This window comes from Vanacampus margaritifer, chromosome 19 (genome assembly GCF_051991255.1).
Source record: "Vanacampus margaritifer isolate UIUO_Vmar chromosome 19, RoL_Vmar_1.0, whole genome shotgun sequence".
NCBI classification, from domain to species: domain Eukaryota; kingdom Metazoa; phylum Chordata; class Actinopteri; order Syngnathiformes; family Syngnathidae; genus Vanacampus; species Vanacampus margaritifer.
This window is the reverse complement of record NC_135450.1, coordinates 17,009,915-17,023,319: the sequence shown is the minus strand read 5'-3', so window position 1 is coordinate 17,023,319 and position 13,405 is coordinate 17,009,915. Positions and strand designations below refer to the sequence as shown.

Below are 13,405 nucleotides of genomic sequence, written 5' to 3'. Positions count from 1 at the left end.
GGGAGCGCACATATTCAAATAGCCAACACCTTTTTTTTCTTTTTTCAAAGTCACGGTTAACTTCTACTTACTTCCGGTCAGCACGCGCCACGACAAATGACCCGGATGTCTTTGAACTTGCGGTCTACCAACATGGGTTGACAGTCCCAAGTTGAAAATGTCGCACGTGTTTCTCATTACTAGGACCTACTCGTGAGTACCCCCCTTCCCCACCCCGCCGCAAATTAGGTCCGGGTTGGTGCATGGATTTTGTCAGACGGTTTCCACGTGCTGACACTCGGGGAAGGAAGAGCCACGAAAGAAAGGCGTGGGGGGGTCATATTGAATGCCGCTAGCGACTTTTATTATCTGACTCACTTCACTGACTGCCGGATCGAAATTGACGCCGACATTTTTTGGCGGTTCGGACTCCGCTAACGGACAACTTCGAACCCAAAGACGACGACCTCCATTCATGTGCGCGAGGCTTGCGACAACTTCCCTCAAGTTGCTTCTTCTAGATAATTCCGCCACTTTTCCTGGCCGTTCAAACGTCATATGTGCTGTTTTGCGCGAGCCACACGCGTACCGACGAGCTCGCCATGAGCGGGGATTCAAAGGAGCAGCAGCCCGGCGAGGAGCCGCTTGAGCCCGCCAAGCTGCAGTCGGGGGAAGAACCGGAGAGTCTCCAGCGGCTCTCCGGTCCGAGCGAGCCCGCCTCGGCGGACAAAGTTTCCGCGACGCGCTTGTACAAGCGCCGCTGGGTCATGGTGCTCCTGTTCAGTTCCTACTCGCTGTGCAACTCGTACCAGTGGATCCAGTACGGCATCATCAGCAACATCTTCACCAAGTTCTACGACGTGGACGCCTTCACCATCGACTGGATGTCCATGATCTACATGCTGACCTACATCCCCTTCATCTTCCCGGTGACGTGGCTGCTGGACAAGAAGGGTCTGCGGGTGGTCGCCTTGGCCGCCACGGCGCTCAACTGCGCCGGGACGTGGTTGAAGGTGGGCAGCGTCCAGCGGCACCTGTTCGCCGTCACCTTCCTGGGTCAGTTCTGCTGCTCGCTGGCGCAGGTCTTCATCCTGGGCATGCCGTCCAGGATCGCGTCCGTCTGGTTCGGTTCCAACGAGGTGTCCACCGCCTGCTCCATCGGCGTCTTCGGGAACCAGGTGAGAGGCCATTAAGACTGTGTGCTTTTTTTCCGGTGGTGTTTTAAAAGTCTCTTAAAAAAGTTCATGAAACTCTCAGGGTCATCAGTCTTAAAAAGTTCAATGAAAACAAGTAATTAGCGCCCTGTTTTCTGACGTAAAAAAAAATGTGACGTTTTCAATTTCGAACAAAAACAGAAGGTGCAAAGAGTTCTCAGGCCGAGCAAAAACTCAAAGTTCACTGACAATTAAAATAAAAAATACATAAATACAATTTTGTCCCATACTGCCCTCTGCTGTTGACTGAAATTGAAACCAAAGTGCACTCGTGCTCAAACAGGTTACCTGCTCTCTGAAGTTGCTCTCGTGATGTTCACAATGCGAGCCCGAGGACACTTGGACATCAATTTCATGGGACAAAATGGCCGCCCCCTGAGATGGCTGAAAATGGATCTCTTTGTCTGCCTAATTCTTAGTCAACTAACGCAGTATTAATCCGAATATTGTTTACTCTCACAACATGAGACAAATTAAGGAGTAAAAAATAATTGTAGTGAATTAAAATAAGATGTCAGAACAATAACGACAGCTGTCTGCAAACTCTGAAGTACAAACATGACATGATTTTTATTACACGTGCAGCACTTTGGTTGTTTTTAAATCAAGTTGAGTGGCGCGACTTCCCGCCAGTGACGCATGACGAGGTCAAGTTTTGCTCTCCAAGCGTCAACCTTTTAACGCAAGTCACGCATCGGCGCACAAGAAAGTCGTTTAGCGTGACACGGCGGCCTCATCTCGACTGGGTCTCAAAGAACATCAACCCGAGAATCCCCTCACAATCGATGTGCTGATCGACAACAAACTATTGGAGATTTTTTTTTTTACAATTGAAAGCGCAAGTGCTGCGCTTGCTTTTTTTAGCAGCGTGTGACACGAGTGGCCAGCAGTGCCGGCGAAGGCGTCCTCATCACTCTGACAAGTCCAAGACAAGCATTTAGCACGCTGCCGGCTGCGCACTCGGGAATTTGCAAGAAGCCTCGCCGTCGGCGCTCAAGCAGGCACAGCGCGTTTGTCATGCCTGGGAACGACGCTTTCAAAATCAAGCGTGCAAATTTGGCTTTGAGGGGAGACGGAAGGCAGAAACTGTCTGCCAGGACCCTCTCGCCGGGCCTCGCTTCACTGCAGCGGACTCCCAGCGAGTCCCGCTTGCGTTTGCTGCTAGAAAAGACCGGAAGCGCCGAGACCCGACTGTACCGTCGGCGTTGGGTTATGCTCTTCCTGTTTGCCGCCGTCTCGGCCAGCAACGCCTTCATGCGGCTGCAGTACGGCGTCATCGGCAACATCTTCATGAAGTTCTACGGCGTCGGCGAGGCGGCCATCGACTGGCTGGTTCTGGTCTACCTGCTCACCTACGTGCCCCTCGTCCCGCCCGCGCTGTGGCTCCTGGACCGGCGCGGCGTCCGCGACGTCCTGCTGGCGGGCTCGGCCTTCAACTGCATCGGCGCTTGGATCAAAGCGGCCGGCGGCCGGCCCGCTCTCTTCTCGCTGGCCTTCTTGGGACAGTGGGTGTGTTCGGTCGCCACCGTCTTCGTGCTGGGGGTCCCGGCCCATCTGGCCTCCGTGTGGTTCGGGGAGATGGAGGTCTCCTCCGCCTGTTCCATCGGAGTTCTTGGGAATCAGGTTGGCAAGACGGGAGGGGGCCGTGTGGGTCTGTTTCTCCGCACTTGTATGTGAAAATCATAAAACCAAATGTATGAGTACCAGGCCTTTATTGGAGTAAGGTGTTTTTTTTTTTTTTTCTCACCCAAAGTGATGATATTTGTGCAATGATGAAAAGGCTTATTTTCGGAGTAAATGAGTTTTCTTTTTGTTAAGGGAAGGTGTTTATTTTTTCAATGTGTGATTATGGGTCCGGTATTTATTTATTTATTTTATCTATAGGGGTAAGGTGTTTATTTGTACAATGAATTCCAGTCATTCATTTGGAGTAAGTTTTTTTTTTTTTTGTTCTGGAGAAGGTCTTCATTTGTACAATGCGTGCCTAGCGTCTTAATATAAATATTAGTATAATAAGTACCAGGCAATTATTAGTGGTAACGCATTCAATTTTACAGTAAGTGCCTTATTTCTATTTGTGTTTTAAAGGTGAGCGGTTGTCTTTGTTTTTGTTTTTCTCTACCTAGAGAGAAAGCATTTATTTACTTAAGTACAAGGCATCCATAGGGGTAAGGTGTTTATTTTTCAAAAAATAAAGTGTAAGTGTTTTTATTTTTTATTTTTACAGGCAGCATGAAATCAAAATGACACCCCGATCTAATGTGTGCCATTTTTTCAAATGGCTGACATTGGCAGGTGTGTCATAATTGAGGCATGGCTTCAATGTGAGTGGAGGACAAATTTTGAATAAACAGTATTTTGATTCTTGTTTTTTTGTTGATTCCGGTGAAATCTTTCAAGCGTGTCATGTTGTTAAAAAAAGATGTCGCACGTGCCGCACGCAGCTTGGTATCGCCATCGGGTTCCTGGTGCCCCCCATCCTGGTGCCCAATGTGGACGACATGGACGAGCTGGCCCACCACATCAGCATCATGTTCTACATCACCGCCGGCGTGGCCACCTTCCTCTTCATCCTCGTCGTCATCGGTAAGAGAGAAATTAGATACGCCGGATGACCAGATAGAAACCATTTGAGATATCGGGAAACCGCACCCTCGTGTTCATCTCATATCATCGTTTCTTTCGCTGCTCTTCCATTCATTCGTCATGGAATGAAATGAAAGCGCTGACTCGGATGTCCCTGTAAAGACAAAAGTTTGTCTGATAGGAGCGGTCGCAGGCGTGAGAACACTTTGCACTAACAAACTGACATAGCGAAATACACTGCGGGGGATTTATTTTGTGTATTTTAGTCAGAAATGGAGAGTGAAGGGCGTCGTATTGAAAGAATTGCACTTCTGTGTCGACCCTTCACATGGGAGCGTTGCGGTTGTGAACGAACACTGTAAGTGGGGGGATTGCTTGTTAGCATTCAGCATTCAGCAGCACAAAAGGAGACTTGTGAAGGAATTCCATAGTGGCAGCATTCTTTCCACATTCTCACTGATTAAACTCTCATTCCTTGTAACTGGGCTTCATGCTGCGTAGTAAACCTGCAAGGCCTTAAACCTTTCATTTTGCATGACATTTGTCAAGTTTTGTATCGAAAGACGACGCTGAGGGGGGGATGCAGGTCACGATGTGGTCCGCTCGGTTGTTATTTCCTTAACTTCCCTTTAACGTCAGTCATAGTTGTTTCCTTTCTCAAGCTAAACTGAAAGGCTTGCATTTCAGTCTTTGGGCTAAAGGAGACGTGTTAGCTATAGATTTAGCATACATGTAAAAAAAAAAGGCTTCAAATCTTTCCACTTATGGCAACTCATTTTTTCACGTGTGACAAGTTCGACTGTTACACTGGAGTGCTTTGCCACACGCATGATAAGGAAATAAGCTAACAAACTACAAGTAGCTCGCTTGTGTTTTACGTATAATTTAGATCTTTTTTTTTTTTTTTGTTTGTTTTGAGAATTTAGGATTTTTTAAAAATATTTTCTTATGTAACTTTTGTCTCCCAAGGCCACCATATGCCTTAGCTGTGGCACACGTGGCCTTTGGGGGCTAAGCTAACGGTGAGCTAGCATTTTTGCCAATGTCATTCCTTCCGTTAAAGTTCGCCCTACTTCCTGGTAGGGATGAAATTCCACCCTTAAGGGCTAAGCTAACAAAACACAAGTAGCTAGTATGCATTTTTCATATAATTTAGGTTACAAATATCACCTGGTCATTTTGTTAAATAATATCTAACGTAACTTTTGTCTCCTAAGGCCACCACACTTCCTAGCTGGGGCACTTGTGGCTATCGGGCTAAGCTAACAGCGAGCGAGCTAGCATTTTTCACAACTTTGATCACAAATCACTGCAGAGAAGGTAAAGTTAGTTGGCAAATGTATCGTGAAATGATCACTTTAAATGCATTCAAACCATCTACAAAAACGAGGTTAGCCAGTGACTTTCATTAGTGGGGGTTTTTCGGGATGTTGTGATATTTAGAGATGCTTTAGTACTACTTAAAAGAAGCTGCAATTGTCAGCCAGGTTCTGCAGTTAAGATTTGAGGTTGTTTTGACGAGCTATCTTCCATCGGGGACATCTTCGTGTGCTGACTTGTCTTGAATTGGCAGAGCAAGGTCAGCGGTGCGCCGTTCACACACAACAAGCCCACATGTTGTGAGAAGCATTTTGGAGTCAGGCTGGTCCTGCTGGCCCGACCATCTGGAAGGTTGACGGGATGCTAGCCGGGCATGCTAGCTGGGGATGCTAGCCATTTCAACCAAAGGGATTGATTGAAGGCGACAGCTGCCGCTAGTGCTGTCGCGTGAATGTTAGCTTTGTTTTGGTTGTGCGGGCGTTTGTTGATGAAATACTTTGTCGTTATACTTGAAATTGTTCTTATATCTTTGGCTTGAATGTTTATTTTTCTGCCTGCAAATTTGCAGGTCAGGGACGAGGGCAACATGTTGTACATGTTCTTCCATGTAGGAAAGAAAGGCCAAAGTTTTTCCCTCAGATGTTGCTCTGTGTTTCTCTTGTGGGCATTTTTGGATAATTGCTTGTATGGAAGTCGTTAAGCTGAGAGAAAACGGCCTGTTTTTATTTTCCCTCGCTTAAACACTAACAGGCCCAAAACATCAATTCTGGTTAATGTTTTGGTCGTGATTGTTATTTTTTTGGGCGTATTTTTTTTTAGATTTGGGTGGAATAATCATATATTGTTATTATCCAATATATTGTCCCCCCCCCCCCAGCCCCCATTATTAACTTTTTCTTTCTGTCTTTCTCTCCAAGTCTTCCAGGAGCGTCCCAAGATTCCCCCGACTCAAGCTCAGTTCACGGCCCGAAGCATCCCGCCCGAGCAGTATTCCTACGCCGCCTCCATTCTGCGTCTTGTTCGCAACAGGCCCTTCATCCTCCTCATCATCACTTACGGTACCGTCTCAATACAGCTATTCGATCAGGCCTAACGTTTTGTGGCCTCGGGCCGAAGGTCACATTGTGATTTTGCAAAATAAATAACACTGCGCTTTCGAGTACCGCATGATAACATCCTCGCGGTTTTGTTTTTTTCATGCTTGTTGCGTAGTCGTTCCTAAGTCAGGAACGAATTGCCTCCGTGGCAGCGAGTACGCGAGCTACACTTCTGACAACAAAAATGAAGCCCCATCTCAAGTCTACGCAATCAATGACTGCCCGATGGCATAACTTGACAATGACGAACTGTTGGTCACAGCATCCTTCGCACCCTCCCAAAGTTTTATCTTATCTGCCAATCTCGTAAAAATCCGCAGCGAGTTATTAGCCCTCGTAAGAAGATGGCAGCTTGTTGACGTCGGAGCGGTCCAAAGTTTGTTTACAGTCTGCCAATGATTAACCAAAAGCCTTCCGCTGCCCGGCTTTTATGCGAGGCTCCCGGGTGCTGTCGCCCCGTGTCCGCACAACCTTTCACTTTGCTTGAACTTGAACTTGAACCCCTATCACCTCGCATTTGACACACTTGGGTTCCCATGACTATTATTAGCCCCCCACTTTCCACAGCGACGAGCGAGGTCGACTCAAGCTGTCGTCTCTTTGGGTATCGTTTTTGCTTCCGTTTTTCTAATGCATGCAACTTATGGAAACTATGGCAGACGTGCGACACTTGGACCCAAACCCGTGTCATCTTTGAAAAGGCGGAACTGCGAAATGCCCCTTGACCTCCTCAAATTTGTGCCTCCAATCCAAACGGGCGCCGTGATGGTGTTTGCTCAAAGTGCTACCAAACTTCATATAATTCATGTTACAGTCATTTCTGGACTATAAGCCGTGCTAGCTACATTTGAGGAATACTCGAGTTTGTTCCACATATAAGCCGCACCCGACTATAAGTTTTTAATGTTACAGCATCGGGTTGGGAAAATTGTCCTGCTCTCGTTCTGTCTCTCTCACTGTATTTAGGCTCACTTGGTTTGTTTTTGCTCTTGCACTTCCTGTATAGTGCGCCCCCTTGTGATCTGATAGATAAGGCGCACCTTTGTTTTAGCCGCACGGCCGAATGCAAGTGGAAAAAGTAGCGGCTTATAGTCCAGAAATGCCTGTATTCTCATTATTAAGGTCATCCTTAGGTTATGCTTTCATTCCTGTTTGCTTTGGTCGTTTCACATGAGAAAAAAAAAAACCTCTAAAACCTTGAGGATCTGTTTAACGTCTCCCTAATTTGTCTGCTTCTTATCTTCCAGGCTTGAACGTGGGCTGTTTCTACGCTGTTGGCACTTTGCTGAACCGCATGATCATCAAACACTACCCGGTAAGGCATGCAAATGATTTGAAAATGAAAGTAAGATGATTTTGTCCCCCGGATCTCGAAAGTAACTGCTGAACTCATCCAAAATGTCCTCCCTCGTCATCGAAATGAGCATTTGAGGCGAGGTGACAAGTGGCACGCACGATCAAATCGATCACATGATGCCATGTGAGTAAACGTTGGAACGTCACGTTTGATGTCAGCAGTTTTCAATTCAATCCGACATTCACTTCCTCATTTCCTGCTCACGGGCAAAAGAGCAAACACTCGGCAGCGGCCTTCGTTTGGTTTTATGGCTGTCGTTATGCACAGTCAATAAAGGGAGCAAAAGCTCACTGTGAAGACCGGAAGAGGCTCGATGAGATAGTTTACACAACATTAGACTTCATGAAAAATTCCAGTCAAACAGTTTGAAGTCTTGTATACAAACAATAAAATTGTAATTGAATGAAACATACTTTTATTTTTTTTTTTTTACAATTATTTTTTTTTTTGATGCCTTACCCCACATATAGTCGATGCCTGGTACTCTATGCAGTTAAGTTGGCCCATTGGGAGCACTAGTGAATCATATCCTATTTCCTCAAATGGTAGGACCGTCAAGATTCACAAAAAGTCGTCAAACATGTGAGACAAAAAGAAATAAATGCCACACCTCAATAGACACCTTTTTTTCCACTTCCTCAATAAAAGTGGTGCAACAATCAGTGCCTAACCCCTAATAGATGATTGGTACTCTTTTGTGTGGGTGCAGTGGGGAATTTATTTCCTCAAATAGTGGCGCCGCCCTAGTAGATGGCGCACCTCCAAGAATTCATCCATTATCATCCAGTTGAAGGAGTAAATAAATGGAGGAAAACAAGACGGCAAGATTTAAACGACCGTCAGTTTGTGACAAAAATGCATTAGTACAAATAAAGGCCTCCCTTCAAATCAGTGCCTGACCCCGAAATGATGCCGCGTTTTTTCCGAATCGTATCCGGCCGTCCTTGCACGGGTTTGAGGTGTCAATAAAGGAAGGTGGTTGCGTGCCTTCCAGGGGGAGGAGGTGAACGCCGGCAGGATCGGCCTGACCATCGTCATCGCCGGCATGGTGGGCTCCCTCATCTGCGGGATGTGGTTGGACCGGACCAAAACCTACAAGTGAGTGTCCGAAACGGAGAGCACGCAAGCGCTCAGCCCGAAACGCGTGTTTGTTGACATTTCTTTTGCACCTCTTGCTTCTTTTCATGTTTGGACGTAAGGAATCTTGGGTTGTTTATCCAGGTGGGGTTAACCGGCACCCCTGTTGTTGTTTATTTCCGATGGTATTGTCCTGCAAATGCTGGAATGTCCAAACATTGTTGCTTCATGCAAATTTAGCCTGAGAGTTGACGTTCTTTTTTTAAATTTTTTTTTATGTGTGCTTTGTCTGTACGTTAACTTCCCGGTGTGGGAAGTGCTTGTATTTGATTTGCAGTACTTGTTGGAGGTACGAAAACCAAGCCACGTTGTGCTCTTTTCCAGGCAGACCACCCTGGCCGTGTACTTGATGTCTCTGGTGGGGATGATCGTCTACGCCGCCACGCTCAACCTCGGCCACCTTTGGGTGGTCTTCATCACCGCTGGAGCTCTCGGGTATCGTTGGCAAAGTAATAAATTTCAAATGGATGGTGAAAACCTTGTTTATTGGTGGAAAGCCAACATATGGACAGACCCTAAAAAAAAAAAAAAAAATCCCACTTTCTTAAATGCTTAATGTATGTAAAGATACTTTTCTAGCTGAATGCTAACATATAATGCAGAACCTCATAGATGAGCTATGGAAATTAGCATCAATGGTACAGAAATTCAAATTCCTTGAAACTGCTCATTTGTCGCACACGAAGCAGCAACTCGTATGGAGGACCAAAAGTGGCAAAATAAAAATACAAAATGAGATTCAAAAAATTGTGGAAATAAATACGAAATAATAATATAAATATATAAATAGAATTAATTATCAATTAATAAATAAAAACACTCAATGTGCAAGTTTTCACATTTATTTATTTATTTTATTTGGACATTTTTGGTCCTCCGCAACTCACACAAACGGTTTACAACAATGCTGGGGCGATGAATATATTTGAACACTAACGGTGCACAACACATGTCGACAGACAATGTAACACTACGTGCATCTTTACCCTCAGTGAAAGAGGAATAAATTATTTTGTCCTCTTTGCGTGTTCCAAAAATGAAGATAGATTTAATGTAAGAAAAATACACCTTTGCAAAAATGATTTTTAATCAGTCAGAGATCTCTGGACAGATAACAGCCTCTAATTCATCACTTAAACAGGTGGGATTCAGAGCGTCATATGTAGCTCTTCCGCGTGCACAACGGCTTCTTATAGTTAAAAAGACTTCCTCCTTTTCATTTATAGACTAAACATATTCTTGGTACTTTTCCGTGAGCAGATGGCGTAAACAAGGTCGGGTGTGGGTGTGTTTTTTGGGACAAATTCTGTTCAAGGACTAAATGTGTCATATAGTTGAAGGACATATTAAAAGACAGAATTCAGTAAACAGTTTGCAGCTGTATTCGTGGCCTCGACCGGTGGCGAAAATAAAGTGTGTGTGTGTGTGTGTGTGTGTGTGTGTGTGTGTGTGTGTGTGTGTGTGTGTGTGTGTGTGTGTGTGTGTGTGTGTGTGTGTGTGTGTGTGTGTGTGTGTGTGTGTGTGTGTGTGTGTGTGTGTGTGTGTGTTTGCCTTTGTGTATTATGAGGACATTTCACCTGAATACATGCCGTGCTGCGAGGACATTTTGAATTATGAGGACACAGCCCATGTCCTCATAATTATTTCAATGCAGAAGTGCTTCTAGGGCTGTAGAAGGCTTAAATCCAAAGTTTTAGCCAATGTCCTTGTAAAGCATAATTACGTGAATTTGTGTATTTTTGTGTATTTGATGGCGCCCCCTGTAGGAAGGTCCTTGTAATGCACCACTTCATGAATAATTCACACCAGTGTATATTTCACAGCATTTGATTGGCTGACCATCACCTGTCCTCACAATTACGCACGTCTCCATAATTCAGTTTTTTCTCAAAATGCTGTGTATTGTGAATGTTTGTCTGTAGACACAGAGCCTTTTTTTTTTTTTTTTGCAGCCACCATTTCCTAAGTAAATAATTAAATAATGAAATACCCTACGATATTTAATTATATATTTCAGTATTTAATTATTTCAGTGGTTGTTTATTTAAAAATGTACAATGGTTAACAGCAGAGACAGAGAAACTGTCAGTGCCGTACATTAATTCATCATTTAACATCCCACCCTGCCTTTACAGTATAACATCTTTCTGTACACCAGCGGCCAAATGTTTTGAGAATGACATTGATTTTCTAAGAATCTGCAGTGCTGACTTATTATTGTTTTTTTATGATGGCAATTTGCATGTACATGTACTCCAGAATGTTATAGTGATTAGATGAATTGCAAAGTCCCTATTTGCCATGAAAATTAAAGTAATTTCCTTTAGTGACCTTACAAACTTTAAGTGAAGAAGGCTTCAGGGCACCCAAGAAAATCCAGCAAAAGCCAGGACTATCTCCCAAAGTTGATTCAGCTGCAGGGATAAGGACATCACCACCAGTGTAGAGCTTGCTCAGGAATGGCAGTAAGCAGGTATGAGTCCATCTACACTCATGGTGAGGGAGTAAGACTTTTGGAGGATGGCCTGGTGTGACCAGTGAAAAAGGGATTCCATAAACACAGACCAAAATAAGGAAAAAAGAGTTACAGTTATTTTCTCTGATTAACCCCCTTTCCAACTGTTTGGGGCATCCGGAAAAATGCTTGTCTGGAGAAGAAAAGATGAGCGCTACCATCAGTCCTGCTTCATGCCAACAGTAAAGCATCATGTGACCATTCATTTGCAGGGTTGCTTCTAAGCCAAGTTACTGGGCTCGCTCACAATTTTGCCAAAAAACACATGCGTCCATTACTAAAGTATAGTACCAAAACATCCTCGGACAGCAACTGTGTGACAGCAGCAAGGTTATTTTATTTACTAAAGCAAAAAAACATTTTCGTTAATGAAAAAAAAAAAAATAACTTTTTAAAAAAGCAAACTGAAATCACATTAAACGATTACAAAATTATCTATAATTCTAGCAATAATATCCTTTGTTTTCGTCTGTGGTAATTAATTTAGTATATGAGCCTTTCGGGTTAATTTTAAATGTGATCTATTTTTTTTTTTTAATTGACACTGTAAATCATAGAACAATAGCCACTCTTATCAACAAAGTTCATAATCCAACACTGAACCAATTTGTTGATTTAAATGTGATTTATTATATTGCCCGGAGTACGGAAGTGACGTCATCTAGCAGCCCCGATAGAGAACCGCCCCCGGCTCTAATTACTTCACGAGACGTGATGGCAGTGTAGCTGTGCTAATGAGGTAGGTTTGAAGCTCGAATTTTTCCTCCAGAAACTTGTTTATTTTAATGTTGGTCGCTTGTGTACATTGCTGAAAATGATTTATAATGCAAGTCCAGTGTAAGTGCAGCTAAGCTAACGTTAGCATACCTAACCATCTGTTGATTATGATGGTTGCAGCTAATTATTTAGAATTGCTACGCTTTTGTTAGCGACGGTTAGCTCAGTTAGCATAGCAGAGCTAACCGTCTGTTGAGTAAGATAAATGCTAATTGAAATTTTTAAGAGGAAAGCAATAACAGGCTGGTTTGATAGGCTGGTTTGTGATGTGAAAATATACAATGGTTTAGTATTACCAGTACAGTATAAATGAAGTATTGGTAAATTGCTGCATTTGTGTTTACTTAAATTTGTTCTTTAAATAGAAATATTTCAGTAAAGTCTGTTAGTGTTCATTACATTTAATTTATGCAAATATTTAGCAGAGCTGTGCTATCCACTATTTTATTTTCGTTGGCACATTTACTGCACACTGCACAGGATATTATGGTCCACAGAAAGTCAACTTCAAAACATCTGCACCAAGTTACCTATCAAACTGATTGAAACTCATTTTTTTCTATAGCTTTAGATCATTATCTTCAGTGAGATATGTCAGTCATGAGGCCACAGAGGGCAAAAGTTAAACCCAAAGAAGAGGTAGCATATTTTTCATCCTTAGGTAAAGACAAGGATGGCTTCACCATAAAATATATTAATTCATTCAAAGGTGAGTATTGGTAAAAGATTCTTTAGTATGGGCCTAGTTTTCATTACTGTTATAATGAAATATTTCTGTTGTATCCCTTTTTCTTTGTAAGGTCGAGGAGTGTTCAGTTCCTGCTCCTTTCAGAAGGGAGTCTTTCCTACTGAATATCGAGGAGAAGTTATAAGCAAACAGGAACGTGAAAACAGGCTGAGAGTGTATCATGATGCCCAGAAGGTTTTCATGTTTGAATTTCACTACAATGGAAAAACACTATGGTATGTTTATATGGTGTGTTGTCACACTTAATTTTGTTTTTTTTGGGGGTGGGGGGGTTATCGTGCAAGGTTTGACAAAACATAAAAGATTAATTATAACTCAAAAGCAAAAGTACATTCTTTTCTCAATATAATTTTTTTTGTTTTTATTTCATTTTTTTACAATATTGTGACTTATTTTTTTATTTTACTTTTACAGTTATCGTGAGTATCGCTAATCTCACAATATCATGTTGATTATCATATCGTGATTGCTTATCATGACATTTGGATATTGTTTCATACATGTGACATACTAGAATTACTGGTCGCACATTCATGATTACATGAAATTACAGTATAGCAGTCTAGTCTTAGTAAGAATTTAATTGTATTGGTATTTTTCTATTCATCTACCCCAGGTTTCCACTGAAGCACAACCTGATGAAGACACCGCTATCACAGACTGCGCCAAAGTTGA

The 13,405-nt window shown here is 43.2% G+C and overlaps 1 protein-coding gene and 1 long non-coding RNA gene across 5 annotated transcripts in view; both read left to right on the top strand.

Moving 5' to 3' along the window:
• The first annotated feature begins 62 nt into the window (after positions 1–62).
• The window catches only part of flvcr2b (FLVCR choline and putative heme transporter 2b), a 29,560-nt gene continuing 16,217 nt past the window's right edge, over positions 63–13,405 (top strand). For 2 of the 4 annotated variants that reach the window (XM_077552301.1, XM_077552303.1), the window contains exons 1-6: positions 65–1,157; positions 3,638–3,779; positions 6,017–6,157; positions 7,444–7,511; positions 8,548–8,651; positions 9,015–9,125. In XM_077552301.1, the coding sequence (XP_077408427.1) occupies positions 582–1,157; positions 3,638–3,779; positions 6,017–6,157; positions 7,444–7,511; positions 8,548–8,651; positions 9,015–9,125 (1,142 nt within the window). In that variant the 5' untranslated portion in view covers positions 65–581. Of the gene's footprint in view, positions 1,158–3,637; positions 3,780–6,016; positions 6,158–7,443; positions 7,512–8,547; positions 8,652–9,014; positions 9,126–13,405 lie in introns of all 4 variants that reach the window. The other 2 variants (XM_077552304.1, XM_077552302.1) reach the window with 2 other exon arrangements.
• Positions 9,182–13,405, top strand: part of LOC144039218 (uncharacterized) — a 12,443-nt gene continuing 8,219 nt past the window's right edge. Inside the window, exons 1-3 of the long non-coding RNA XR_013289387.1 lie at positions 9,182–12,691; positions 12,783–12,945; positions 13,347–13,405. The exon at positions 13,347–13,405 is cut by the window's right edge and continues 4 nt beyond it. This is a non-coding gene — a long non-coding RNA (uncharacterized LOC144039218). The remainder of the gene's footprint in view (positions 12,692–12,782; positions 12,946–13,346) is intronic.